Source organism: Panthera uncia, chromosome F2 (assembly GCF_023721935.1).
Source record: "Panthera uncia isolate 11264 chromosome F2, Puncia_PCG_1.0, whole genome shotgun sequence".
Classification (NCBI taxonomy): domain Eukaryota; kingdom Metazoa; phylum Chordata; class Mammalia; order Carnivora; family Felidae; genus Panthera; species Panthera uncia.
In genome coordinates this window covers 28,836,006-28,863,753 of record NC_064812.1, presented here as the reverse complement: position 1 = coordinate 28,863,753, position 27,748 = coordinate 28,836,006, and the positions used below count along the sequence as shown (strand labels likewise).

At 35.3% G+C, this 27,748-nt stretch overlaps 1 protein-coding gene across 2 annotated transcripts in view; it reads right to left on the bottom strand.

Annotated features, from left to right (window-relative positions):
• Positions 1–448: 448 nt before the first annotated feature.
• NUDCD1 (NudC domain containing 1) overlaps positions 449–27,748 on the bottom strand; it is a 75,124-nt gene continuing 47,824 nt past the window's right edge. For both annotated transcript variants that reach the window (XM_049633004.1, XM_049633005.1), the window contains exons 8-10: positions 26,575–26,700; positions 2,969–3,128; positions 449–1,069 (exon numbers count right to left, since the gene is read on the bottom strand). In XM_049633004.1, coding sequence (XP_049488961.1) covers positions 777–1,069; positions 2,969–3,128; positions 26,575–26,700 — 579 coding nt within the window. In that variant the 3' untranslated portion in view covers positions 449–776. The remainder of the gene's footprint in view (positions 1,070–2,968; positions 3,129–26,574; positions 26,701–27,748) is intronic.

Genomic DNA, 27,748 nt, shown 5'->3' with positions numbered 1-27,748 from the left:
TGTGTGTCAGTCTTGCCCTCTTGCAATGTCTGCTCTATCACAGGAATAAGACAAGTCTAGCCTACTGGAGCCATGCAGAACAGAGACAGCCACATCAGTGAATCATAGATTTTCAAATAGTCTTGTTTTAATGAGTTTTGAGGTGGTTTGTTGTATAACAATGGATAAGAGCCACACTTTATGGAACTTTATCATCTCTCTTTGTCTATCCCTGTTGGAAGAGCAAATGAATAAAAAATAAATGGAAAAAATTTTTGGAAAAAAAACCCCAAATCTTAGTATTTCAGCAAACTTTAACAATACTGGACCTGCTGTACTTCTGTTCTATTTCCCCCCTCTACCTCAGCTATTCAGTCCACTTAAATGAGTATTTACAAGAACCAACAGTTTAACTGTAATCCAAAAGTTCTACAGGTACAGAAGGAAGAAACTATCAATGAACAAAGAGTATGTGATAAATATTTTTATTTTTAAACACTGAATTGTACATCTTTCATATAAAAGATGAAATTCCAGACTTTTTAAAAAAATCATTCTACTAATACTTTACATTTTTTACAGAAGTAAATTTTCTCTAAATTTGCAGCTTCATTCCATAGCTTTTATAGAATCATAATCTCTTGAATATACTTCCAATTTCCTTTAAAAAATAAAAAATTCATATAAGATAATTTATTTAACGTAGTAAAACTTAACAGGTTATAGTATAACTACTAAGCTTTCTGGCTACCACTGAATACTTTTCTCAGTACAGAAAAGCTGACATGTTGGGGTGATCAATTCTCTGTATTTACTTTTATTAAAAACAGGTTTTTGGTAGTGAGAACAAATAATCTCTCATTTGTTGCCTGAAAGCCTAAAATAGGATCATTGGTTTCTAGGCTTGCTACTTGCTGCTTAGCAACCTGCCCTACTTGCCGGCCTTCCTTTCTGTTGTAAAGTACAGTGGACATGGGAGTGGGCTGGCGGTAGATGAACACTCGACGAAGGCACTCACACAGGGCTGCATATGAGTAGTTTGGAGCACAAGCAAAAAATTTTTTGTCTCTCTTTGATGCTTGGACGTAGCCTGTTATGAAACAAATAAAAACCCATATATTAAAAAGAAGGAAAATGTGATTACACATTTAGTATTTCCCAGTTTTTATTATAAACTAAAATGCCTCGATAAAATATACACCATAAATATTCAACAGTGTTTGAATTCTGAACCGTTGATGACTACTTACAATTTCTCCCAATTGGTGCCAAAATAGAGCTTTAATTCTTAAGGAACAAAATAGGTAGGGTTTTATCTCTTTAAGAAAAACACAATATAGTTCCTTATTTCTGTGAATAATTAGGACACTAAAAATCTAAAAATCAAAAGGACTAAACACATGTCAAACTATCTTTAAATGCCAAATAATTAAGCTCATCAATCACAGATGTGGATTACAGAATCTTTTTTATCAAATAAATGGGAAAATATTTATAGGATACCACTATAAAGTTATTTCAGGAGTGTGTTCATAATATAGCCCCCAAGCCTAAAAATGCTAATGTGACAATGCATTCTCATTATTTCTATAATGTTAGTGGTATTTTTATACACCAGTGCCCACAGTGTAACAGGATTTTGTTGTACTTCAGCTCCCAGAAGTAGAACCTTGAGATCACTACAAGTTGGAATGAAAATTTAAGCATCTAATTTTAAAAACTTAATTAGAACATCCCTTGAAAACTAATTAAACTCTGTAAAATCTTATTCTTGTCTTTTAAAAAAATTATCTTTACAGGTTAAAAGGGTATTTATGTTCTGAAGTATAAATTAGGATTTTCAGACTGGGACATGGTTACTGAATGTTATAACATGTGGGATAAAAACAGAACACTAACGTAAAGTGATCTCATCAAATAACGACCAAAGGAACTCTAGGTAGAGCACAGGAAGATCAATATTGGTTTTATCATTAAACAGGGTTTGAAGAGGAAACAGTGAAGAGGATGTAGATACCTGAGTATTTTAGAATTAGCTCTCTGGGCTAACCTTGAGAAAATTAACAATGTATATAATGTCTCGAGACTACATATCAAATGTAATGTTGATTTAACTTAAGCAGAATTCTAAACAGACTTAGGGATACAAATGGAGAATCTAAGCATATAAAAATTATGTGACAGAGATTTCCTTACTGAAAAAAGAAGACTCAGAATTAAAAAAGAGGAATTATATAGAGGCCAGAAATTTTATATTCAAATTTTTCAATAAAACTCTTTATTTCAGGTCATAAAAATCCATTTGGAGTCTGAATTAACCAGCTTAGCAGCCTACATTATTAACTATAAAGGATAATTGACCAATCTCCTCTATAATTAAGGTTGTATTCAGAATATATAATTTTACTTCCTGTTCCCAGTTTAAAATAATCACTCAATAAAGCAGTAACTGTGCCTAATTTATATTAAAAAAACTTCTCCCATACAATACTAATATAGTTTGACATAAAATGAATTATTGCGTAAGTCTACAATTATGTATCTTAACATTTTTCAAGCCCTAGTTTTAAAATGCATTTCCTTTGAGCAATTCTATGATGTTTTTGATGATTACTCTGAAGAAACATGAATACAAGTTCCATGTAGGGTATTGTCAAACCCACTGTTCATATTCTAATACCGCATAGCTTATTTGGAATAAACAAATGACTGATTAGAAGAATCAAGTGGTGAGATAACCACTTTGATTTCTACTCTGTGCTGATCTTCTGTACAAGCATAAAAATAGATTGGTTCTGTTCCAAAAGTACTAACATTCATCAACTATAGTAAAAGCAACCAAATATAGCACAAATCAATCCAAAGGTAATTAAGACAGCTCAAATTAAAAAAGAAAAAGAAAAAGAAAAAAGAAATGAACTTAAAAAAAAAAAAAACGACCCTAACTTCTGACATAATGGAAAATGCTGTCAAAGAGCTTGCTTTATACCTAAAGCATTGAAAGTTGCAATGTGCTCCCACATATCATCTTGTTTGCTGGAGTGTGGTTGCCAGAGTAGGGCATCAACATCATGGCGTAAACAGAAGCAGGGCATTTCTTTAGGATCCACTATGACAGAGAAAAGGTACTGGTTGCTTCCAAGATTCACCTAAAATAGTGACAAAGAATAATTTACTCAACAAATTAATAATGATAATGATGATGCCAATAACTGACACACAGCTCTCTATGTCAGCAAGTTTTCTAAACTGTTTATACAGGCAGTTTGATTACCTCTTCAGAAATGCCCCTGGGAGAAATGTGCTACTGTTATATCCATTTTAAAGTTCAGCAAAGTCACTTGCCCAAGGTCAGCCTGGTAGTAAGTTGTGGAGCTGAGACTGAACCCAGCATCTATGTTCCTAACCACTACACTATACTGCCTCTTAATTCTTAGTATCCTAGTTTAAAACACAATATAAAACACTCATTTATAGGCAGAATACTTTTTAAACCACAGAATTACAAATATGAAGTTTACAAATGGGAACTTGTAACAATTACTAAGTACAATGATAGCTAAGATTTATGAGCATGTGCTATATATACAAGGCATGTTATAAATATTAATTTCAACAATCAACACGCTTGTTATTATCTGCACTTAAGAGATAAAAGAACATGGAGAGTTTGAGAACTTGTTCTAGGATACAAAGAAAAACCACAAAGCTGAGATTCAAACTCAAATCTGTTTACAAATTATTTAAGTTGATGTACTGTTTAATTTCAGTATCAATGTCAAGAATGTTTATTATGCTAATAATATTTATTGCAATACTCATGACTAAAGGAATTCATTTTTAATACAAAACCATCGGATTGAGATTTATATTTGAATTCTACCTATAGGAATACTTCTTTTAATGAAAATAGGTTGAAATGATATTCTGTATAGAAATGTTATCATCAGTTAAAAATGCCTAAATACCACACCAACAAAATAACATCAAATGTAGAAAACATGCATAGTACTTGATAAATATTGAATTGCTTTCATGAGTTTCAGGGAAGACTGGAGAATAAAATGTTGGGTTCCAATGAGAGAGACCTGACCTGTATTCAGTAGGGAAAACTGTGAAGTGGCTCTCCAGGAAGAGGATTTATTGGTACAGCTGAGCAGGCATAGGCTCCTGGTCACAGGAGAATTCTGTGACAGAGCAACCCAATTTCTGTTGCCCCAGCAGTGCCTGGGGATAGAACTTTTGTCTTCCTCAGAAGGGGAAGAGGATGGCAGACAGTGTTCACAGACTATACATGTTTTTTATGTAAATACACCTACAACGATGTTTACTGTAGCTTTGTTTATATAACATTGAAACACTTAAAACTGGTACATTTTTCCTAGGAAAAAAAAAATGGGCCCCCTATTCTGACTTAAATATTTCTTCTCTTCCACTCTCACTTACTTTCTACCTATCTCCATTAGAGTCAAAGTACTACATTTTGTTTATTTTTGGGAGAAAGAGTGAGCACGAGTGGGAGGGAGGGGCAGAGAGAGAGGGAGACAGAGAATCCCGAGCAGGCTCTGCACTGTCAGTGCAGAGTCTGATGTGGGGCTTGAACCCACCAAACTATGAGATTGTGACCTGAGCTGCAATCAAGAGCTGGACCCTCAACCAAAGAAGCCACCCAGGCATCCCAAAATCCCATTAAAATATTTTTCTTTTGTTTATTTTGAGAGTGAGTGAATGGGGGAGAGGGGTGAGGGTCAGTGGGGGGAGAGAGAGAGAACCCCAAGAAGGCTCAACACTGTCAGCATGGAGCCCAACATGGGGCTTGGACCCACGAACCGTGAGATCATGACCTGAGGCGAAACCAATCAAGAATCGGATGCTTAACCAACTGAGCCAGCTAGGCACCCCCACCCCTGCAAAAGCCCATTTTATAGTAATTATTATTATTTATTTTTAATTGAAGCATAGTTGACATATAATACAATATTAATTTTAGGTATATGACATAGTGACCCAACAATCATATACATTACAAAATGCTCACCATGATTAGTTACAAAAGTCACCAAAGTTGTTATAATTTGATTGACTATATTATTCCCTATGCTGTACTTTTGATCCCTGTGTGTACTTCTTAATCCCCTTCACCTATTTTGTCTATCTTCTAACCCCCATTCCCTCTGTCAATCATCAATTCTCTGTATTTAGGAATCTATTGTTGTTTGTTCATTTGTTTTGTTTTTAGAGATTCCATATATAAGTGAGATCATATATTTGTCTGACTTATTTCACTTAGTATAATGCCATCAAAATGCATCTATGTTGTCACAAATGGCAAGATTTCCTTCTTTTTCATGGATAAAAAGTATCCCATTGTATGTATATACATATTTTTAAAATCCATTGATCCATCAATGTACACATATTGTTCTCCTATGTTGGCTCTTGACTATCATAAATAATGCTACCATAAGCATGGGGGTTAGTGCTTTTTTTTTGATTTTGTGTTTTTATTTCCTTTGAATAAATACCCAGAAATGGAATAACTGGATTATGTGGTTATTTCTATTTCTAATTTTTTGAGGAGCCTCCATTCTTGCATTTTGCATAATGGTTTCACCAATGTACATTCCAACAAGGAGTGCACAAGCGTTCCCTTTTCTCCACATCCTCACCAACACTTCTTACTTCTTTTTCATACTGGCCATTCTCACTGGTGTGAGGTGATGATTCCCTGTGGTTTTGATTTGCACAGGGCTCTGCGCTGGCAGCACAGAGCCTGCTTGGGGTTCTCCTCCTCTCTCTGTCCCTCCCCCACTTATGCTGTATCTCAAAATAAATCAATACACTTAAAAAATAAAATAAAATGGGCTTTGGGAGAACATGCTGTGGTGGTGATTAAGAACATGGGTTTGGAAGCACATCTGAACTGAAATCCCAGTTGCCATTTACTAGCTTCCTAACTTAAATCTCTTCACCTCTTAAGTTTGAGCTTCCTCTTCTATAAAATGGGATCGTATTCCTAATTCTTAAGTAGTGAAGCTTAAATAAGGTAGTTGGTAAAATAATAGAAAATATGTAAATATTGTGTTCTGCCTCTGGGTCCTGGCACACAGTTCCTGAAACTCTTATAATTTCCTAAGCGATAAGAACACTAGGAACATCTTTTGTTGTAATATTTGATCTTTGATCCAGGTTCCTGACACATAGCTGCTAACCCCTTGGTATTTGACTCTAAGTTATAGGAGTGTCTTTTGTTCTAACGAGATGACTCTTGGTGGGCTCCAGGATGGCTTCAGGATAGGGGGTGTTTGCCAGAAAGACCACACCATGATTAGGAGCTTGGAACTTTCAGCTCCACCTCCTAACTTTTAGGATAGGATCATGACTGATCATGCCTGTGTGATGAAACCTTCACAAAAGTCCCAAAAGTACAGGCTTCATAGAGCTTCTGAGTTGCTGAACACATGGAAGTACTAGGAAGATGGCATGTCTGGTGAGGAAATGGAGGTTTTGTGCACCTTCCTCTATAGTTTGCATCATGCATCTCTTTCATCTGGATGTTCATTATTATCCTTTATTGTATTTTTTATAATAAACTGGTCAATGTGCATTTTGTTAACTGTCTTGGCAAACTATAGAACCCAAGGAGAGGGTTGTTGAAACCCTGATGTATGGCCAGTCACAGGTATAGATGAACCTGGGATTTGGACTGGCAGCTGAAGTGGGAGTTTGGGAGAGTCTTGTGGGAGTAAGGCCTTAGCCTGTGGGATGTGACACTACCTGCAAGTAGATTGTGTAGGATATCCTACTAGTCTCAGAAAACTACTTGATGTGTGGAAAACCCACACATCTGGTATCAGTAATGTTCTGTGTGGTAGCATTGTGAGAGTAAAGGAGAAACACAGGGAATTGTTTTTCCTTATACAGTTGTAGATGCATATCAACCCAATACTTAATGCATAGTAAGAAAAGTGTAAATTTTAGCAATTCATTCTATGTACAGAATGCTTGAATTTGGAATTCAATAATAGGCTTTGGAATTAAAGTTTCAGGTCATTAACTTTTCAGTCTGGCCTCGTAAAAATACTTTGTTTCTGAACAGACAATCTTTTTCTTGATACTCATTTTTAATTTAATTTGGTAATAGCAGTTATTAGAGGTTCTTTAAATGTCTTTGACATTTAATCTTCAAAAGTCTTTATTTGCTAAGTGTTCTACAAAGAAAAAAAAGTATCAATTGACTACTTGAAATGCATTTCAAAATTTTCTCTAGAGAATATTTTACTAATTGTAGTTTTCACTAGTACTTTAAAGATAAATACGATCTTTTCTTTAATAAACATGAAAATAGAAGGAATGTGGAATTGTATTTTATTGGCCAGTTTATGGGTTTAGGATTTTTTTTTAAGGCAATAAATTTGGCATTAGCAAAGAATGAGTTTTCCAAATTAGTAAATTGTCTAGTATAAATGAGTTCTTCTCATTTAAGTGCTAAGACTATGTTTCAAGCCTTTTTTAAATGAAATCTTGCTAAAATTTATTATTTGCACATCTTATATAGAACATTCTGAACAGAAAGTAACATTTTATTGATGGTTGAATGTCATCAGGGTAAACATTAATGTATATGTCTATGATAATACCCTTAGAGACATCTGAAGTGAGTAGAGCTCTTTAACACTACACTAAGTAATCTCAGCCTTCTCCATTTTAAAAACGTATTTTCTGGTTATGCGTGGTTTGTTTTTGTTCCTTCCTTCCACTCCTAATAAGCTATTGGGGGCTACTTCTTTTGTCAGCATTTGCCCAAAGCAGCCATCCTTTCCTTCTTTCTTATTTGCTGTCCCATTTTGGTCTTGGATACCAAATTGTGACCTTGGGCTTTGTGGTACCTGTTCCTGACTATCCAGGGAAACTTAGAGCATCTTACTCTTGACTCTTACAGGTAATTTGCCCATGCCAGGTAAATGGATGTTTCACTTTCCCCGTTTTGTCTGCTTCAAATATTTTTGTTTTTCTGCATTTTCTTATGCTGATGCTTTTTTTTCTATAGGATCATACAAAAGTGCACTTGATTTTAAGTGTACTTTTTTAGTTATCACACTTCATTTTCATTTACTTAATTCACTTAGCAAAACTAGTTACTTTAGTTTGTAATCTTAATACTGATTTGTTTTGCTTTTGGGTAAAATTATGTAGTGTGGATTTTTAGAGTTTGCAGGGAACAGAGAAAACCTCTGGAATTATCTTGAGGTGGATGTTTAACATGAACATATGTCAAGATCATAGGGAACAGTGGAAACAATCAGATCTCATGAAGAACTGGGTCATTCTACAAACAAATGCACTGGCAAGTCAGGTCTCAAGGAGAAGTAGAATGTTGTTTAGAAAATAGTACCTAGTTTTGATGAACATGTAATCTACTTATCTCTTGAGAACCAAATGTCCCTTGTTCTGTACTTCACTGTGGTGTCATTGTGATCATATCACCATCTTCTTTCCTTCTGCTACTCATACCTGTATCCACCTCAGTCACTTACTTTCTACCTCCTACCATGGTTTCTACTTACTTTATTCTCTCTGGGTATGTCTTTTGCCCTTCTGTTGGCTGAATAATTGTGTTTATTGTTCATTTTGGCATTTAGACTTCCCAAACAAGATTATTTTATTGTTTTGGCCAGCCAGCATCCAGTATGGGAAGCACCTGTTCAAGAAAACACTTTAATCTTGGATAAAAGATGGTTGCCTCTGAGATGCCCACCCTTGATTTTTTTTTTTTTAGCATAGGTCAGAGGAATGGAGTTTTACAGTACACAATTTGCCTACTTGTGTATATGGAACCTCTTGTGAATACTGAACCATCACTAATTTACTGATTATAAGTTTAAGTTCTAGGCTTTTTAGGCATGTTATTGATAGTAAGCAAAGGAATTCCAGATTCTGCCTAGGATGAAGAAAGCTGGAAATAATGTCACTCCAAATGTAACAAGAAAAGGCTGGGTAATTTGTAGAATCATTACTTTTAAAAAATTCATCAGAGAGCTGAGGTTACAAGGAAACCAACTAGCTTGAAATCTGAGGAAAACCAGGTGTCACCAAGGAGATGGGCTAGGAGAACTGTTCCATCTGAGCATAGAAAGAAGAAAGAACTGCATAATTGAGAATTCAACTAACAAATTGCCAAAAGCCTAGTGTGTGACAGCAAGTATAGAATTCTTTGGATTTACAGATTTTCTTATGGTCCTTGACCAGTTCCTAGCAAAAAAGACCAGGAGAAAGGGAGCTGCTCTGAAGGTGCCGAGTTTTAGGAAGGAAGTGTATTCCTCTGTGGAAAAATCAGAATGTCCTTCTTGGATTTTTTTCTGTAAGTGTCAGAAGTCTTAAACCGCTGGGAGAGAGCATTAAATCTTAGCATCCCAAAGGCTCAGAAGACGACCTGTTGCAGATGAGGCGAAAAAAAATTAAAATTTTTAAAAACACCATCTCTGTGCCTGGAGGAGAAATTAAATCATCCTGGGCCTAGACTATTACAAATTTTCTAGAGGAAGGGCAGTAGCACTAAAAAGTCCCAAACCCTGAAACCCAAGAACACATGGCCCAGGACTGAGGCTGAGCCAAGAGTCTGAACCCCTCATCCATGCAACACCCTCCACCCCCCAATCAGGCTGGGAAGCACCAAGTAAGTGACAACAGCAGTCTACCACTAGAGAAGGAGTAAGAGCATAGAGAGACTGTCTCTGAGAGGCAGATGTACAGTGAAAGCCCAAAGCTTAGGGCAGAATAGCAGAGTTGGGGAAAATCTTCCATCAACTCAGCCTCCACCAGAGTGTAACTTAACACTAGGGGAATTTGAAGCGAGGGATGCACTGAGGGTAACCATAACAACAAAACTCAAGGTTAGATCAGCCTTTTTACAACCCTCCTGTCATAACTACCCACACTAATGACCTAGCAGAAGTATGTCCACTCCCAGGCATAAATACTATTTACCTCAGTCTCTACTGTTCTCACATCCAGTATTCAATCAAAAATTGTAAGGCACAAAAAAATGAAGAAAGTAAAAACATCCCACTGTCAAGAAACAAAGCAGACCAGGTAACCAGATTCAGATGATCTATATTTTGGAACTACAAGACAAGGAACTTAAAATAACTATGGGATTTTAAAAAGTTTAATGGAAGAGATGGGTTATGTACATAAATAAATGCAGAATTAGAGCAGAGAGAAACTGCAAAGGGTGGAAAAAAAAATCCTAGAGGAAAAAAACACAGCAAGAGAAAAAGGCTTCAACAAACTCATCAGTATACTCTATGGAAAAAAGAATTAGTGACCTTGAAAATAGGTTATTAAAAATTAGTAGAACCTAAACCAAAGTGGGGGATGGGGCAGGGATTAAAAACAAAAAACTGAGCATCTAAATGCTGTCAGGCAATATTAAACAGTCTAACACACATCTGATTGGAATCCTAGAAGAGATATGGAACATTCACCAAAATAGACCATATTCTGTCCTATAAAAAACACATTTAAAAAAATAAGAATCATAAACACAATGTTCTCTGAGCATAACAGAATTAAATTAGATATTAGTAGGGGCACTTGGGTGGCTCAGTTGCTTAAGCATCTGACTCTTGATTTTCACTCAGGTCACAATCTCTCAGTTCATGAGTTCAAGCCCCACATCAGACTCTGTACTGACAGTGCAGGGCATGCTTGAGATTCTCTTTCCTTCTCTCTCAGCCCTTCCCCACTCACACATGCTCTCTCAAAATAAATACACATTTAAAAAAATTAGACATTAGTAAAAAAGAAAAATTTAGAAAACCCACAATCTGGAAATTAAACAACATGTTTCTGAATAACCCATGAGTCATAGTGGACCTAACAAAGGAGATTAGGAAATTTTGTACTGAATGAAAATGAAGCATAGTACATGTGAGATGCAACTAAAACAATGCTTAGAGGGAATTTTATAGCGTTACAGGTTATATTAGAAAAGAAAAAATGTCTCAATAGTTTAAGCTTCCACCTTAAACTAGGAAAAGAAGAGCAAACAAAATCTAAAGGAGATAGGCAGTACAAAATTTATAAAGGCTAAGAGCAGAAATCAGTGAAATTGAAAATAATTAAGAAAAGCAATGAAACCAAAAGCTGGTCCTTTGAGAAGATCAAGGTAAGTCTCTTGCCAGAATAACCCAAGGAAAAAGAAGACAGAAATTACCAATATCAGGAATAAAAATGTATATAAAGGTCCAAGACACTAAGTTGTAATAATGAAGTAGTATGAGCAACTCTTTCATATATTTGATAATTTAAGTTAAATTCCTTGAAAGACAAGCATTACATTTCACTCAAGGAGAAATAGATAACCTCAGTAGTCCTGTATCTGTTAACAGGATTGAATTTATTGTTAAAAACCTTCCAACAAAGAAATCTCCAGACGTAGAATGCTTCACTGGTGTGTTTTACCAAACAAAGAAACAATATCAAACTGTTCCAGGAAACAAAAGAAAGGAACAACTCTCAACTTATTTTATGAGGCCAGCATTACTCTGAGAGCCAAAGATATGACAAGAAAAGAAAAGAGAAACCATTATTCCTGATGAATGTAATGCAAAAAATCTCAGTAAAATATTAGTAAATCAAATCCAGTAATAAGTAAAAAGGATAATATATCATGACCAAATATAGTGTATCTTGGGAATTCAGGGCTGATTCAGCACTCAAATTATCAATCAGTGAAATTCAGCATTATCAACAGACCGAAGAAAAATACTTTAGCCTCCATTTATGATAAAAATGCTTGGCAAACTAGAAATTAAAGGCAACTGCCTCCCTGAGGAACCTAGAATTAACACTGTACTTTATGGTAAAAGACCAAATGCTCCTCCCCACTAAGACTGCTAACAGGAAAGGGTATTTGCCCTCATTACTCCTAGTCAGTATCATGCTGGAAATCCAAGCTATTGAAGTAAGGCAAGAAAAAGTAGGAAAAAGCATACAATGGAATATTACTCAGCGATCAAAAAGAATTGAAATGTTGCCATCTGCAACAATGTGGATGGAACTGAGTGTATTATGCTAAGTGAAATAAGTCAATCAGAGAAAGACAAATATATGATTTCACTCATATGTGGAATTTAAGAAACAAAACGAACACAGGGGAAGGGAAGAAAAAATAAAAGAGAGGAAGGCAAACCATAAGAGACTCCTAAATACAGAAAACAAATTGAGGTTGCTAGAGGAATACTGAGTAGGGAGGATGGGCTAATGGGTGATGGGCATTAGGGAAGGCACTTGGGATGAGCACTGGGTGTTGTATGTAAGTGATGGATCACTAAATTTTTCTCCTGATACAATTATTACACTATATGTTAACTAAATTAGATTTAAATAAAATATTGAAAAGCATAAATAATTATCAAGAGATTCTAATACTATCATGAGAAAGTGAAACCAGACTTTTTTAGGTGTTATCCTAAATCACTGTTTATACACAATTCCTTTAGCTACTCTTAGTTTGCAACCTTTGAATAGAATTATAAGCCTATTTTCCTATCATGGCCACTGACCAACTGAGGGATCAAACATCTTTTAGTGACATTTTTTTTTTTTTAGTGGCATGATCTACTTACCTATGGGGAATACTAGGCAGGCTGGAATTTATTAAGTGAATATTATACAATCTCTTACTACACAGAGAAGAATTCTAAATTATTTACTTCATCTAAAGGGTATGTTTTGTCTTACAGTACACTATTATTTGCAGTTAGTATCATCAGACTAGTTAATCTTGATTTTAAAACTTCCAGAAACTTGGTTTTGAGTATATTTAAAGCATCCAAAGCTTATTTCAAGAATAACTGGTTCACTTTTTATGGGCAGATCTACAAACTACTAAAATATATGCATTATAGGAAAGTATAAAATTGAAAGTGATGGGCATACAGTTAGAATTATAGATAAAATATAATTTATTTGACAATACAATGACAAACAGAATAATGAATTTTGCATTTCTTATTTTTGAAATGGTGCAAGATTTTAGAAATTTGTCTCTAAATTAAATATGCCAGATTAACACAGAGTCAAGTTTTTTTAATAGCTATTCACAAATTTCTCAGGCATAAAATTTTTTAAATGCTTTATGATTTCCATGAAGATCACTCTAAAGTTGCCGTGTTTTTCCCCATTAATGTTGCTCATTTCATTTGTTTAATTTGGGATGACTATAATATTTAAGGCAGAATGTATAGAAGATGCCTAGAATGGTAATAAAGGATATTTGCATTTACTAAGGTCTTTCTAAGTGCCAACCCCTGTGTAGGTGGCTTGAAATATATTTTACTCATTATAATAATTGTGAAATAAGTACTATTATCATCATCATATTTATAGAATAAGATAGGGGCTAAATATCTTACCCAGAGTCATCTCAAAGAACATAAAAGGAAATGAGGTAAGTTCTACAGGAAAGATGTAAATTATTGATGCATCATTTATTTTTATTAACACTGGAGAAAGTTCTCTTTGAATATGGCATACAGTACAGCATAGCTCGTTTTATTGTGCTTCACAGATGCAGCTTTTTTTGTTTTTACAACGCAAAGTTTGTGGCAACCCTGTGCTGAGCAAGTCTATTGGCGCCATTTTTCAAACAGCATTTGCTCAGTGTCTCTTAGTCACATTTTGGTAATTCTTAACAATATTTCAAACTTTTTTATTATTGCTGTATTTGTTATCGTCATCTGTGATTGGTGATCTTTGATGTTAATTATTGTAATTGTTTTGGGTGCCACAAACCTCACCCATACAAGATGAACTTAATTAATAGGAAGGCATCTTAAAGGCTGAGAAAGGCCAAAAGCTAGGCCTCTTGCCCCAAATGGTTAGCCAAGTTGTGAATGCAAAGGAAAAGTTCTTGAAGGAAATTAAAAGTGGTACTCCAGTGAACATACCAGTGATAAGAAAGCAAAGCAACCTTAACTGATAGAAAATTTTAGTGGTATGGATAGAAGATGAAACCGGCCTCAGCATTCCCTGAAGCCAAAGCCTAGGGAGACTCTTAACTCTGCAATTCTTTGAAGGCTGAGAGAGGTAAAGAAGCTGTAGAAGAAAAGTCTGAAGGTAGCAGAGCTTGGTTCATGAGGTTGTTTCATAGGTACCTTAGTCGTCTGTGTGCTTTCTTTAGAAAAATGTCTGTTCAGGTCCTCTGCCCATTTTTTAAAACATTAGTTTTTTGGTGTTGGGTTCTAGGAGCTCTTTATATATTTTGGATATCAATCCCTTATTGGATATATCATTTACAAATATCTTCTCCAACTCCGTAAGTGACCTTTCATTTCGCTGATGATTTCCTTTGCCATGCAAAAGATTTTTAGTTTGATGTACTCCCAATTGTTTACTTTTGCTATTGTTTCTCTTGCCTGAGGAGACAGATTGAGAAAAATATTGCTAAGGCTGATACATAGCCTTTACTGCCTATGTTTTCTTTTGGGAATTAAATGGCTTCAGATCTTATATTTACATGTTTAATTCATTTTGAGTTTTTTGTGTATGGTGTAAAAAAAAAGGTCTAGTTTCATTCTTTTACAATGTGGTTTTCCCAGCACCATTTATTAATTTTCCCCATTGTATAGAGAATATACATATTCCCTATTTGTCATATAATTTGTCATGTATTAATTGACAAGATCAGCTTGGGTTTATTTCTGGACTCTCTATTCTGTTGTACTAATTTATGTATCTATTTTTGTGCCAGTACCATACTGTTTTGATTACTATGGCTTTGTGTAGTATAGTTTGAAATCTGGGATTGTGACACCTCTAGCTTTGTTCTTTCTCAAGAATACCTTGGCTATTAGTAGTATTTTGTGAATCATACAAGTTTCAGGATTTTTTTGTTCTAGTTCTGTAAGAAAAATGCTATTGGTACTTTGATAAGCATTTCACTGAATATCTAGATTACTTTGAGTATTATGGACATTTTAACAATCTAAATTCTTCCAATCTATAAGCATGGTGTGTATTTCCATTTCTTTGTGTTTTCTTCCATTTCTTTCATCAGTGTTCTATAGTTTTTAGAGTACAGGTCTTTCACCTCTTTACATTTATTCCTAGGTATTTTATTATTTTGGTGACAGTTTTACCTTTTTTTTTTAATTGAAGTACAGTTTAACATCTAATGTTCTATTAGCTTGAGGTGAACAACATAGTGACTCGACAAGTCTTTATGTTATGCTATGTCTACCACAAGTGTGGCTACCACCTGTCACCATACAGTGTTATTACAATACCATGGACTATACTCCTTATACCTGTACCTTCCATCCCCATGATTTATTCTTTTCATAACTAGACCTGTTTCTTCCACTCCCTTTCACCTATTTTGGCCACCCCTCCCCTTTTCACCAGTTTGTTCTCTGTATTTACAGATCTGGTTTTGCTTTTTACTTATTATATATTATATATTCTACATATAAACGAAATCGTATGGTATGTTTTTCTCTGTCTGACTTACTTCACATACCCTCTACGAATGTCCATCCACATTGTCAAAAAATGGCAAAATTTCATCCTTTTTCTAAGATTTTTTAAGTTTATTTAGAGAAAGAGCAAGCATAGGAGTGGTGGCAGAGAGAAGAGGAGAGCGAGAATCCCAAGCAGGCTCCACACTGTCAGTGCAGAGCCTGATGCAGGACTTGAATTCATGAACCATGAAATCATGACCTGAGACAAGGTTGGATGCTCAACTGAGCCACCTAGGCACCTTTTAAAAAATTTTTTTTATTTTAGAGAGAGACCACGAGTGGGGAAAGAGGGGAAAAGGGAGAGGAAGAGAATCTTAAGCAGACTACATGTTCAGCACGAAGTTCAATTTCACAATCTTGGAATCATGACCTGAGCCGAAATCAAGAGGTGGACGCTCAACCAACTGAGCCACTCAGGTACCCCCAAGATTTCAAGATTTCACCCTTTTCTATAGCTGAGAAATATTCCAGTGTGTGTGTGTGTGTGTGTGTGTGTGTGTGTGTATTCACATACCACATCTTCTTTGCCCATTCTTCTATCGATGGACACTTGGGTTGCTTTCGTATGTTGGCTATTGTAAAAAATAATGCAATGAACACAGCGGTGCATTTATCTTTTTGAATTAGTGTTTTTGCTTTCTCTGGGTAAATATCAGTAGCGGAATTACTAACTTTTACTTCTTCCTTATCAATTTGGATGACTTTTTCTTTATTTTTCTTGTCTGACTGCTGCAGCTAGAATTCTCAGTACTATGCTGAATAAAAGTGGCAAGAGTGGGCATCCTTGTCTTATTCCTGATCTTAAAGGAAAATTTTCAGTTTGAGTATGTTAGCTGTGGCCCTGTCATATATGACATTTACTCTGTTATGTTCCTTCTACACCTAACTTCATTGAAATTTTTTATCATGAATGGATGCTAAATTTTGTCAACGGCTTTTTCTGCATCTATTAAGATGATCTTATCATTTTTATTCTTCATTTTGTTGATATGGTTTATCTCATGTTGACAGATTTGTAGATAATAAGCCATTCTTGCATTTCTGGAATAAATCCCACTTGATCATGGTGAATGATCCTTTTAAGGCATTGCTCAATTTGATTTGCTAATATTTTGTTGAGGATTTTTGCATCTATATTCATCAGAGATAATGGTCTAATTTTCTTTAAGTGTCTTTGCCTGGTTTTGGTATCAGGGTAAGGTTAGCCTTATGGAATGAAATTTGTAAACATTCCTTCCTCTTCTATAACTTGGAAGTTTGCGAAGAGTAGGTATTACTTTTTCTTTAAATTTTTGGTAGATTTTACCTTTTGAAGCCATCCATTCCTGGACTTTGGTTTTTTGGGAGTTTTTTGATTGATTAATGATTCAATTTCACTACTAGTTATTAGTCTGTTCAGATTTTTTTCTTTCTGATTCAATCTTGGAAGATTGTATATTTCTAAGAATTTACCCATTTGCTAGGTTATTCAATTTGTTGGCAAATAATTTTTTGCCATCGTCTCAGTCCTTTCTATTTCTGTGGTGTCAGTTTTAACTTCTCTTTAATTTCTGATTATTTATTTGAGTCCTCTTTTTTTTCCTTGATGATTCTGGCTAAGGTTTATCAATTTTATCTTTTCAAAGAACGAGCTTTTGGTTTCATTGGTCTTTTTTTTATTCTCTATTTTAATTGCTTCTGCTGTATTCTTCATTACTTTCCTTCTACTAACTTTGGGCTTTTTCTTTTTCTTGTTCTTTCAGTTGTAAGGTGAGATTGTTTGATATTTTTCTTGTTTCTTGAGATAGGCCTGTGTCACTATAAACATCTCCCTTAGAACGGCTTTTCCTGCATCCCAAAGATTTTAAAACATTGTGTTTCTATTTTCATTTCACACAAAGTACTTATTAATTCAAAGGGGAAGATGATAACTTGGGAGCAGGGAAACCAGGTGAATACCACCCAATTAAATTTTATGCCATAATAGTATGGAAAATTGCCATGAAGTTCTCCTTCATGTTAGACACTAAAAAGCAAATGCCATTTATGTGGTATTCCTGGCAAAAATGTAGCCAGTCAATCTGATTTTGAGGAAATATCGGAGATAGTCCATAAAAGGTACAAAATAAAGTCAACAACATAAAGACCGGGTAACTGGATGTTCCAAATTAAAGGAAACTAAAGAGACATCACAACTAAGTGCAATAGGTTTCCAAATCAGGGGAAAAAAATTGCTATGAACTATGTTAGACAAAAGTATTATATCAAAGTTAAATTTCCTGACTTGTATTGTGCTTATATAAGAAAATGCCTTCATCTTCAGTGCACATGTGAGATATTAGGGATGAAGGGACATGGCATGTGCAACTGTTCCTAAATATTTTAGCAAAACGGAGGTAGAAAAACAAAGAAAAACTAAATGTGACAAAATGTTAATAAGTGCTAAAATTTAAGTGAAGGATATTTTTATGGGTTAAGCTGTATCCCTCCCAAAGTCATATGTTTAAGTCCTAACCCCACAGTACCTCAGAATGTGACGTATTTGGAGACAGAACCTTTAAAAGGGTAGTTAAACTGAGTCATTAGGGTGCGTCTTAATCCAATATGACTGGTGTTATAAGATATTAGGAAACAAACACATGCAGGGGGAGGACCATGTGAAGACTAAGGAAGACAGCTATCTACAAGCCCAGGAGAGAGGCTTCAGAACAATCAAAACACGCTAACACCAAGATCTCTGACTTCTAGCCTCAGAATTGAGAGACTATAAATTTCCATTGTTTAAGTCACCCAGTCTGTGGTACTTTGTTATGGCGGCCATAGTAGCAAAATTGTATAGCTTAAATTTTTTTGCACTATATCAAATTTGACCAAGTATTAGAAATTGATACCCCAGGGAATGTAAGAACGTAAAGGGACCCTGAGACCAAAAAGCTTGAGAACCATAGGCTTAGATACTTTTTATCTAAATAGTATTTCCTTTCTAAATGTATTTCTAAATACATTCTTTCTAAATGTATTTCCTTCTTCTGAACTTCTGATCTCATCCTTAATATCTTTTGGAAAGAATCAGTGTATCAGATACATGCCTTTTGTACTAGCTTTCATAATGACATTAACTTAAAAGAATTATTTCCTCTTTGCAACTCCTCTGCTTCCAGTCTTGATGGCTTTATTTATCTATAAGTTGCAAATACTTTTTTCAGCTATTTAAATTTTCTGTTTTAAGCAGTATATGATGAATACCATCTCAACTGATCTTAGAAACTCACTGTAATTTAATTTTTAAAAATATCCTATCACCTTTTGTTTGCTCAAGCCTGTTTAATTTGATCACTACAGATTACTACAAACCACATATGTAATTTTGAATTTTCTAGTAGTCACATTAAAAATAAAAACAGGAAAAAGGAGTCTTAGTAATATATTTATTTAACCATATAAAAACTATTATCTCATAAAAATTCATATAAAAGTGTTAACGTATTTTATATTTTTTATTCTAAGACTTCAAAATCTGGTTGTGTATTTCACACTCATAGTACATCTCAATTCAGAGAAGCTACAATTTCAAATGCTCAATAACTACTAGGTGGCCAGGGGCTAATATTTTGTATAGTACAGATCTAGAGAGAAGCAAAAATAACTCATCAACTGTATTTGAATTCTGACTTGAGTTTTACTCAAGTGACCACATCTTCTTACTTTCCTTTCTCAAATTTAAAATTTAGTATTTCTCTTTTATTGTGCTGCTGCATATAGTCATTCACTATTTTATTTTCAAAATGCTAAATTCTAACCCTGATTCCCATTTCTTTCAGGGAACTTCTATTTTGAAAAATCTGTCATTTACAATATAGAGTTCTGACCTTTTTCTTACAGTATTGTTTCCTAAAACTATAAGGACATATACTGACCTTTCCATGTACAGCCAAAGTCATGAAAAATGAAATCAAGAGAGAACTTGGAGTAAACACTGCAGAAAGAAGTACAAATTGTTGATAAAGTACTATTTGATTCCCAGAATGGATGTAGCAGTGAACATCTGAAATATTATAGCCTCCTTTGTTTCCTTCTTCCAATGACAAGCCAACTGGTACCCCCCTGGGTATACCAAGAAACTACACATTTGACCAGGTAGACCTTGATTTTGATACAATACACTCACAAGCCAATTCTGCCTTTACAAAGATGTACTTATTAATTCGTTGGAGCTATTCCATTTATACCCATTCCACTTATACACAAACAGCAATGTTTATACATTTTTACTTCAGACAATCTTTGCATATTTATGCAAAATGTCTAATAACAGAAAACTGTAAAAAGAAACTTTGGTCTCTGGTCTCAAAGACCAAACTTTGGTCTCAAATTTAACCCAACTGAGATGAAGACAAGATATTTAGGAGATTCAGTTCAAGATGGCAACATAGAAAGATCCTGAACTCACCTCCTCACATGGACACACTGAATCTATAGCTATGTATGGAACAATCTCCTCTGGGAAAAAACCCATACCAAAGCAGTCAGACATAATCTCACCATAAACTGTACCCCTGTTATGGTCACCTATAATCAGGAGGGAACCTGAAACACTGAGTTACTCCCTGAGGAATGACAGGTTTAACCCCACATCAGGCACCCCACCTTTTGAGACCTGCACTTGAGAGATGAGCCTCCATAACTTCGATGTTTGAAAGCCAAGGGAGCTTGAATTGAGAAACTGTTAGTAAAGGGCCATGGGGCACAGACTCACCAGTCACAGAGGCAGCTGACTGCAAGGTACCCAGATTTTCTGTAAAAGAGACTCATTTTAACACTCATCTAGAGACACATTGTATTATTCTCAAGGGACAGACACCAGCGGGTGTCATTCTCCATCTGCCTCACTCCAGAGCACTGGTACCTCTCAGAAAGGAGTTGTACCCTCTTCTGGTGCCCCAATTTTTGTGGCTCCCATCCAGGGGAGACCTCTAGGGCACCTGGCTCTGGCAGCTAGTGGGGGTTTATACCTGCAGGTCCCATAAGCCCGTACAGGACAAAGAGTTAACTGGCTACCATCCCCAAGGCCAAAGCACAGAGGCAAAAAACTGCAGTATCCAGTCTTTCTGTAAAAAAGGCCCATTAGCTTATCTTCACTGCTGCAGACCAAGGGGGCAGGTTTCTCATTAAACACATCTAAGAGCTGGTTATAACTCTCTGGAGACCTCAGAAGGTGGGTGCTATCTTTGTACTCTCCTTCTGCTGTGCTCCAGGGCACAGCATTTCCAGAAGAAAGCTTGCCCACACATCTCACACCCCAGTTCTTAATCTGGTGGTCTCAGTTTTTATGGCTGCTACCCAGTGGATGTCCCCCCTAATTGCCTATCCAGTGGAGCTTTTATTTCCAGGTCCCACCTGACACGAAAAACTGGAGATACAGTTCTTGGCCAGCTACCACCATAAGGGCATTGCACTAACAGAATGAAACCTAACCCAAGTCTTTCTGTGAAAAAGGCTTATTTGCTTGGCCTGGAACCTCAGCCCCAGGGACGGACTTTTACTTTAATATACAGGGGCTGAGATACTCTTAGAGACGGAGACCAGCGGGCATTATTGCACTATCCCTCTGCATTCTTCCAGAGTGCCAGGATCCCCCGGAAAGATACTTGTACACTTTCTTGGCACCCTGATTTTTATGGCTGCCACCCAGGGGACACCTCTAGTTTACCTGGTTCTGGCAGACAGTGGGACTTCTGGTTAGGACTATATATTTTGCATACCTTAAAAGCTGTTGCCTGAGGCTTCCAATCAGTCTGAATGTAGGTGCTGACTGAGATCCTCCCCTTAGGGACACTGACAGGTCTTGGTACACCCCTAAATGCTAGGAGCCACTAAAAGTAAAATAGGCTGCTTGGAATATCAAAAAAATTTGAGAGAAAACCGAGAGGTAGGGAAGAGCTGAACAATAAGGTTCACTTCCTACAAGAGACCATTCCTTCAAGACCTGGAAAGCTGGCTGTTTTACCTAAGGCAGAGTAACCAATACAGAGTGAGGAAAATGAAGAAACAGGAATATGTTGCAAAGAGGAAAGAACAAGATAAGACCTCAGAAAGAGATCTTAATGAAATGGAGGTAAGTGGTTTGTTTACCCAATGAAGAGATCAAAACAGCAGTCATAAAGATATTCACTAAGCACAGAAGTATGGATAAACAAAGGGAAAACCTGGGGAAGGAAGGGAAGGTTCAGGAAGCCCAGAAGGTTAGGCTCCAGAAAGTTTGAAGTAATATGAGCTCAAAAAGACCTACACCAAGACATGTCATGTTTAAAATGTCAAAAGTTAAAGACAGGGATAGAATCTTGAAAGCAGGAAAAGAAAAACAACTTGTTATGTATAAGGGACCGCCACCACCCCACCACAACTATCAGCAGTTTTTTTCAGCAGAAACTTTGCGGCCAGAAGGCTGTAGCATGATACAATCAAAGTGCTGAAGGAAAAAACACCTCCAACCAAGAATACTCTACCTGGCAAAGATATCATTCAGAATGGCAGGAGAAACAGTTTTCCAGAGAAGCAAAAGGTGAAGGAATTCATCAGTCCTAGACTGGCCCTATAAGAAATGTCAAGGGACTTTTTTAAGCTGAACAAAAAGGATGCCAAATAGTAACAGAAAACCATATGGAAATATAAACCTCACTGGTAAAGGTAAATGCACAATAACTTTCAAAATCTAATGTGAAGATAGCAAGTTAATCACCTAGAAAGGTAGCATAAAAGTTAAATGACAAACGTTGCAAAAACGCAACTACAGTAATTTATTATGGGATACACAAGATAAAAAAATATAAATTGTGACATCAAAAACATAAAATGTTTCAGGGAGTAAAAATGTATAGCTTTAAAACGCATTCAGACTTAAGCTGTTATCAACATAAAACAAATGGTTATAAATCTAAGCTTTTAAATATAAACCTCATTGGGGCACCTGGGTGGCTCAGTTGGTTAGGTGTCTGACTCTTGATTTTGGCTCAGGTCATGATCTCACAGTCATGGGACTGAGCCCCATGTCAGGCTCTGTGCTGAGCATACAGCCTCTCTTGGGATTCTCTCTCTGCCCCTCCCCTGCTCGTGCACATGCTCTCTCCCTCTCAAAATAAATAAACTGAGAAAAAAAAAAATGTAAACCTCATGATAACCATTAAGCAAAAACCTACAGTAGATAGATAAAAGATAAAGGAGTTTAAGCATACCACTATAGAAAATCATCAAATCACAAAGGAAGACAGAGAAGGAATAGAAAAACTACAAAACAGCCAGAAAATTAAGTAGCAAAATGGCAATAAGTACACACCTATCGATAATTAATCTGAATGTAAATAGATTAAATTCTCAATACATAGAGTGACTGAAAGAAAAAAATAAGACCCATCTATATGCTGCCTAGAAGAGACTCCCTTCAGAAGTAGACACACAAAGTTGAAAGTGAAGAGACCGCAAAAGATATTCCATTCAGTGGAAACCAAAAGAAAGCTGGGGTAAGCTATACTTACATCAGACAACAGACTTGAAGACAAAGACTGTAATAAGAGGCAAATCATTAAATAATGATAAAAAGGTCACTCTAACAAGAGAATATAACATTTGTAAATATTTACGACACCAACACAGGAACACCTAAATATATAAAGCAAATATATATATTTGCTTTACTGCAGGTAAACTGCAGGGATGAGGTTTACTGCAGGGATGCAAGGAGGGCTTAATATCTGAAAATTAATGAGATATTCCACATTAACAAAATTAAGAATAAAAATTGTATGATCATGTCAATACATGCAGAAAAAGCATTTGACAAAATTCAACATTTACAAAAACTCTCAAAAAGTGGGTACAGAGGGAATATAACATAATAAAGGCCATATATGACAAGCCCACAGCTAATATCAAACTCAACAGTGAAAAGCTACAAGCTTTTCCTCTAAGATCATCAACAAGAAAAAGATGCCCACTCTTACCACTTTTATTCAACATAGTATTGGAAGTCCTAAGCAGGGCAATTAGGTAGGAAAAAGAAATAAAAAGGCATCCAAATCAGAAAGGAAGAAGTAAAACTGTCACTATTTGCAGATGATGTGACATTATATAGAAAACCCTAAAGACTCTACCAAAAAAATGATTAAAATTAATAAATTCAGTAAAGTTGCAGGATATAAAGGCAATACACAAAATGCTGTTGTGTTTCTATATATCAGTTACATACATACAGTATACATACATACTGCTGGAAAGAGAAATCAACAAAACAATCTCATTAACAATTTCATCAAACAGAATAAAATAGGGATAAATTTAACCAAGAAGGTGAATAACTTCTAAACTGAAAACTGTTAAAACTCCAATGAAAGAAACTGAAGACAAAAATAAATGGGAAGATATTCCACATTTACTTATTGGAAAAAATTGTTAAAATGTCCATATTACCAAAGCAATCTACAGATTCAATAAAACTATCAAAATTCTAAATGGCACTTTTCCAAGAAACAGAACAAAATCCAAAAATTTGTGTGGAACCAGAAAATATCCCAAATAGCCAAAGCAATCTTAAAAAATGTTTCCTAAGTTCAAACTATACTACAAAGCTATAGTAATCAAAACAGTATAGTACTGGTATAAAAATAGACACAGAGTCCTGGGGCACCTGGGTGGCTCAGACAGTTAAGCATATGACTTTTGATTTTGGCTCAGGTCATGATCTCATGGTTTGTGGGATTGAGCCCTGCATAGTACAGAGCCTGCTTCAGATTCTCTCTCTCCCTCTCTCTCTGCCCCTCCCCTGCTCATTCTCTCCCCCCCCCCAAAATAAGTAAATATTTAAAAAAGTAAAAAATAAGAAATAGACACAGAGTCCAAAGGAACAGAGAGCCCAGAAGTAAACCTATCCATACATGGTCAATTTATGATAAAGGAGCCAAGAATATACAATGGGGAAAGGACAGTCTTTTCAACAAATGGTTTTGGGAAAACTGGATAGCCACATGCAAAAAAAGAAAACTGGACCACTATCTTTACATCATACACAAAAACACACTCAAATGGATTAAAAAGTTGAACATAAGGCCTGAAATTCCTAGAACAAAACAGAGCCCGTGAGCTTCTTGACCTCAGTCTTGGCAATGATATTGTGGAGCAAAAGCAACAGAAGCAAAAGTAACAAGTGGGACTATTTCAAACTAAAAATCTTAACAGCAAAGGAAATGGTCAACAAAATGAAAACGCAACCTATTGAATGGGAAAAAAATATTTGTAAATTATATATCTGGATAAGGGCTTAACATCCAAAATTTATAAAGAACTCCTGTAACTAAATAGCAAAAAATAATGCAATTAAAAAAAAATGATTAGAGAAACTAAACAGACCTTTTTCCAAAGAAGACCTAAATATGATCAACTTGTACATATATGAAAAGGTGCTCAACAACAGTAAGCATCAAGAAACGTAAATCAGGGGTTCCTGTGTGGCTCAGCTGGTTAAGTGTACAACTCTTGATTTTGGGTCAGGTCATGATTTCATGGTCATGAGACCGACCCCCATGTTGGGCTCCATGATGGGCACGAAACCTGCTTAAGATTCTCTCTCCCTTCCTCTATATCTCATATCTGATGGTGGCTGGGGGATGGATTAAGGGTGTCAAAGGTATAATCTTCCATTTATTATAAATAAGTATAGGGGACTATAATTTATAGCATGATGACTATTAGTTAATACTGTACTTAATATATGAAATTGTTAACAGAGTAGACCTTAAAAGTTCTCATTATATGAGAAGAATTTATAGGTATGTATGGTGAGAAAATTTAACTAGACTTATTATGGTGGTCATCTTGCAATATATACAAACAGCATATCATTGGTGTCATCTTGCAATATATACAAACAGCAAATCATTGGAGTTAAACCAGCAATTAACACTGAACTGTGACTAAACAGTTTGAGTATGTGCAAAATGCTGGAAATGTTTTATCAAACATTGTCTCTAAAAACTATGGTACAATGAGGGATTATATGTACATTTCTTAACTTTCTGATGACAGAACCTACTTATAAGAGAAATCTATCATGCATGCTCTTTAGGAACACATTTTATGAAGAAGTAAGGTCACACAAGTCAGTCAGAAACACCAAAATAAATAAATGAAAAAATTCTTCACAAAAGAAATAGTCAAAGGTAGTATCATGAAATAGTCAACAGTCAACAGCAAAAAAACCAGACTAAAAATCCTGTATCTTGCACACCAATTAGTAAAGATCAAACATAAAAACGAAAGGACAGGTAAAGATGCAGTGAAATAGGTAATAACTGCAAACATTATTAATGAGAATATACAGTGGAAATTGACTTGTCAGAGTCTTAGTCCAGGACTCATTAATTTGACTTCTGTAACTCTATTCGATAAAACCCCTGAATACAGAAATGGCTTTACATAAAGAAGGGATTCTTAAAAAATAGCATATAAATAATGCAATTGGAAAAAATTTACTGAAGATACATGCTATAATCTCTAGGACAACCACTACATATACATACACACATGAACACCAACAATAACATTGTATAGTATTACCTAGCTGTTAAACCAGGTGAGAACATAAAGAAATATGTCATAATTTCAAATGAAAAAATTAGGTTATAAATTAGTTGTAACCACATATAAAAACCTAAACAGAAAAAAGCTTACCACAAGATATCAAATATGCAACAGTACCAAAATAAGGCAACAGTGTTTCATTAGGGATGGTGATATAAACTGCCACTTCATGAAGTAATGAGTTTTAGATGATAGCCACCCAACCCCAAACACCAAATATTATAAAACAGTCAACAGTAAAAAACAAACCAAAAACAAAAACAGACTAAAAATCCTGTATCTTGCACACCAATTCGTAAAGATCAAACAAAAAGTTCAAGGGTTTTCTTGTCATTTACTTTGCTGTTCAGCTTTGCAGTCAAGCCAGGTTTGCAAATTATATGTGTGGCCAGTTAATTATTATCTCCTATAACTTGTACTTATTCATAAATTTTTAGAAATGTGATGATCAAAAACTTACCACATGAGTAGTTTTTAATGTAATGCCATCGAATCTGCATAAACTGGAGCTCTCTTCAAAGAAAATATCACATTCTTCTAACTCTTGAGCATTACAAGGAGGTTTTTCTTTATCTGGATTTGGATTCTTAGACCAGAAAACAAAATAAACAAACCATCAACAATAAGAGAATGGGTTTCTTCATACTTAAAATATCAAGATTACAACAGTAATTAAAAACTAAATTTCAGACCCATGACTGATAAATCCTAATCAACAAAACCCAGAAATGACAGAATGATGAAATCACCACAAAGACATTAAAACAGTTATTACAAAATCAAGGATGTACAGAAAAATACATATATGTTGAGAGAGGTACGGAAGATATATAAAAAGAACCAAACTGAACTGTAAATATGAGAATATAATATCTGAAGTGGAAAGCAAAAAAAGATGGGATTGACAGCTAATTAGACACGGCAGAAGACCTGTGAGCTTGAAACACAGCAAGAGAGTCTATCTAAAATGAAACACAGAGAGGACAAAAAATAAAAACACAACTGCAATGACCTGTGGAACAAATATCAAATGGTCTAACACATGGGTAACTAGAAGAGGGCACGAAGAATGGAAAAACAAAATTGAAGAAATGGTCATTAAATGATGAAAACTGTAACTCTATAAATTGAAGAAGGTCAAAGAAACATCTAAAAAACCCACTGCAAATCACATTATAATGAAATTGCTGCAAACTACTAATAAAGAGAATATCTTAAAAGTAGTGAGGAGAGGAGAAAACACATTATGAACAGAGGAACAAAGATACAAATGACAGCCAACTTCTCATCAGAAACTATGCAAGCCAGAAAACAATGGAGTATAACAGAAGTTCTGAAAGGGGGAAAAATCCTATCGACATCGACTTATATACTTACCAAAAATATTTAAAAAGGACGACAACCTAAGTATTTTTACAGCAAACAAAAGCTGAGAAAATTTACTCAGTAAACCTACACTACAAGAAATGCTAAAGGACACTGTTCAGCCAGGAAAAAAATGACAACAGATGGAAATATGAATCAACATAAAGAAATGTAGAACAGAGGAAATGTGTAATATGTGGGCCAATGTAAGACCCCCCCCCCATATTTTAATCTCTTTAAAAAAGAACTGACTGATTAAAGTTGAAATA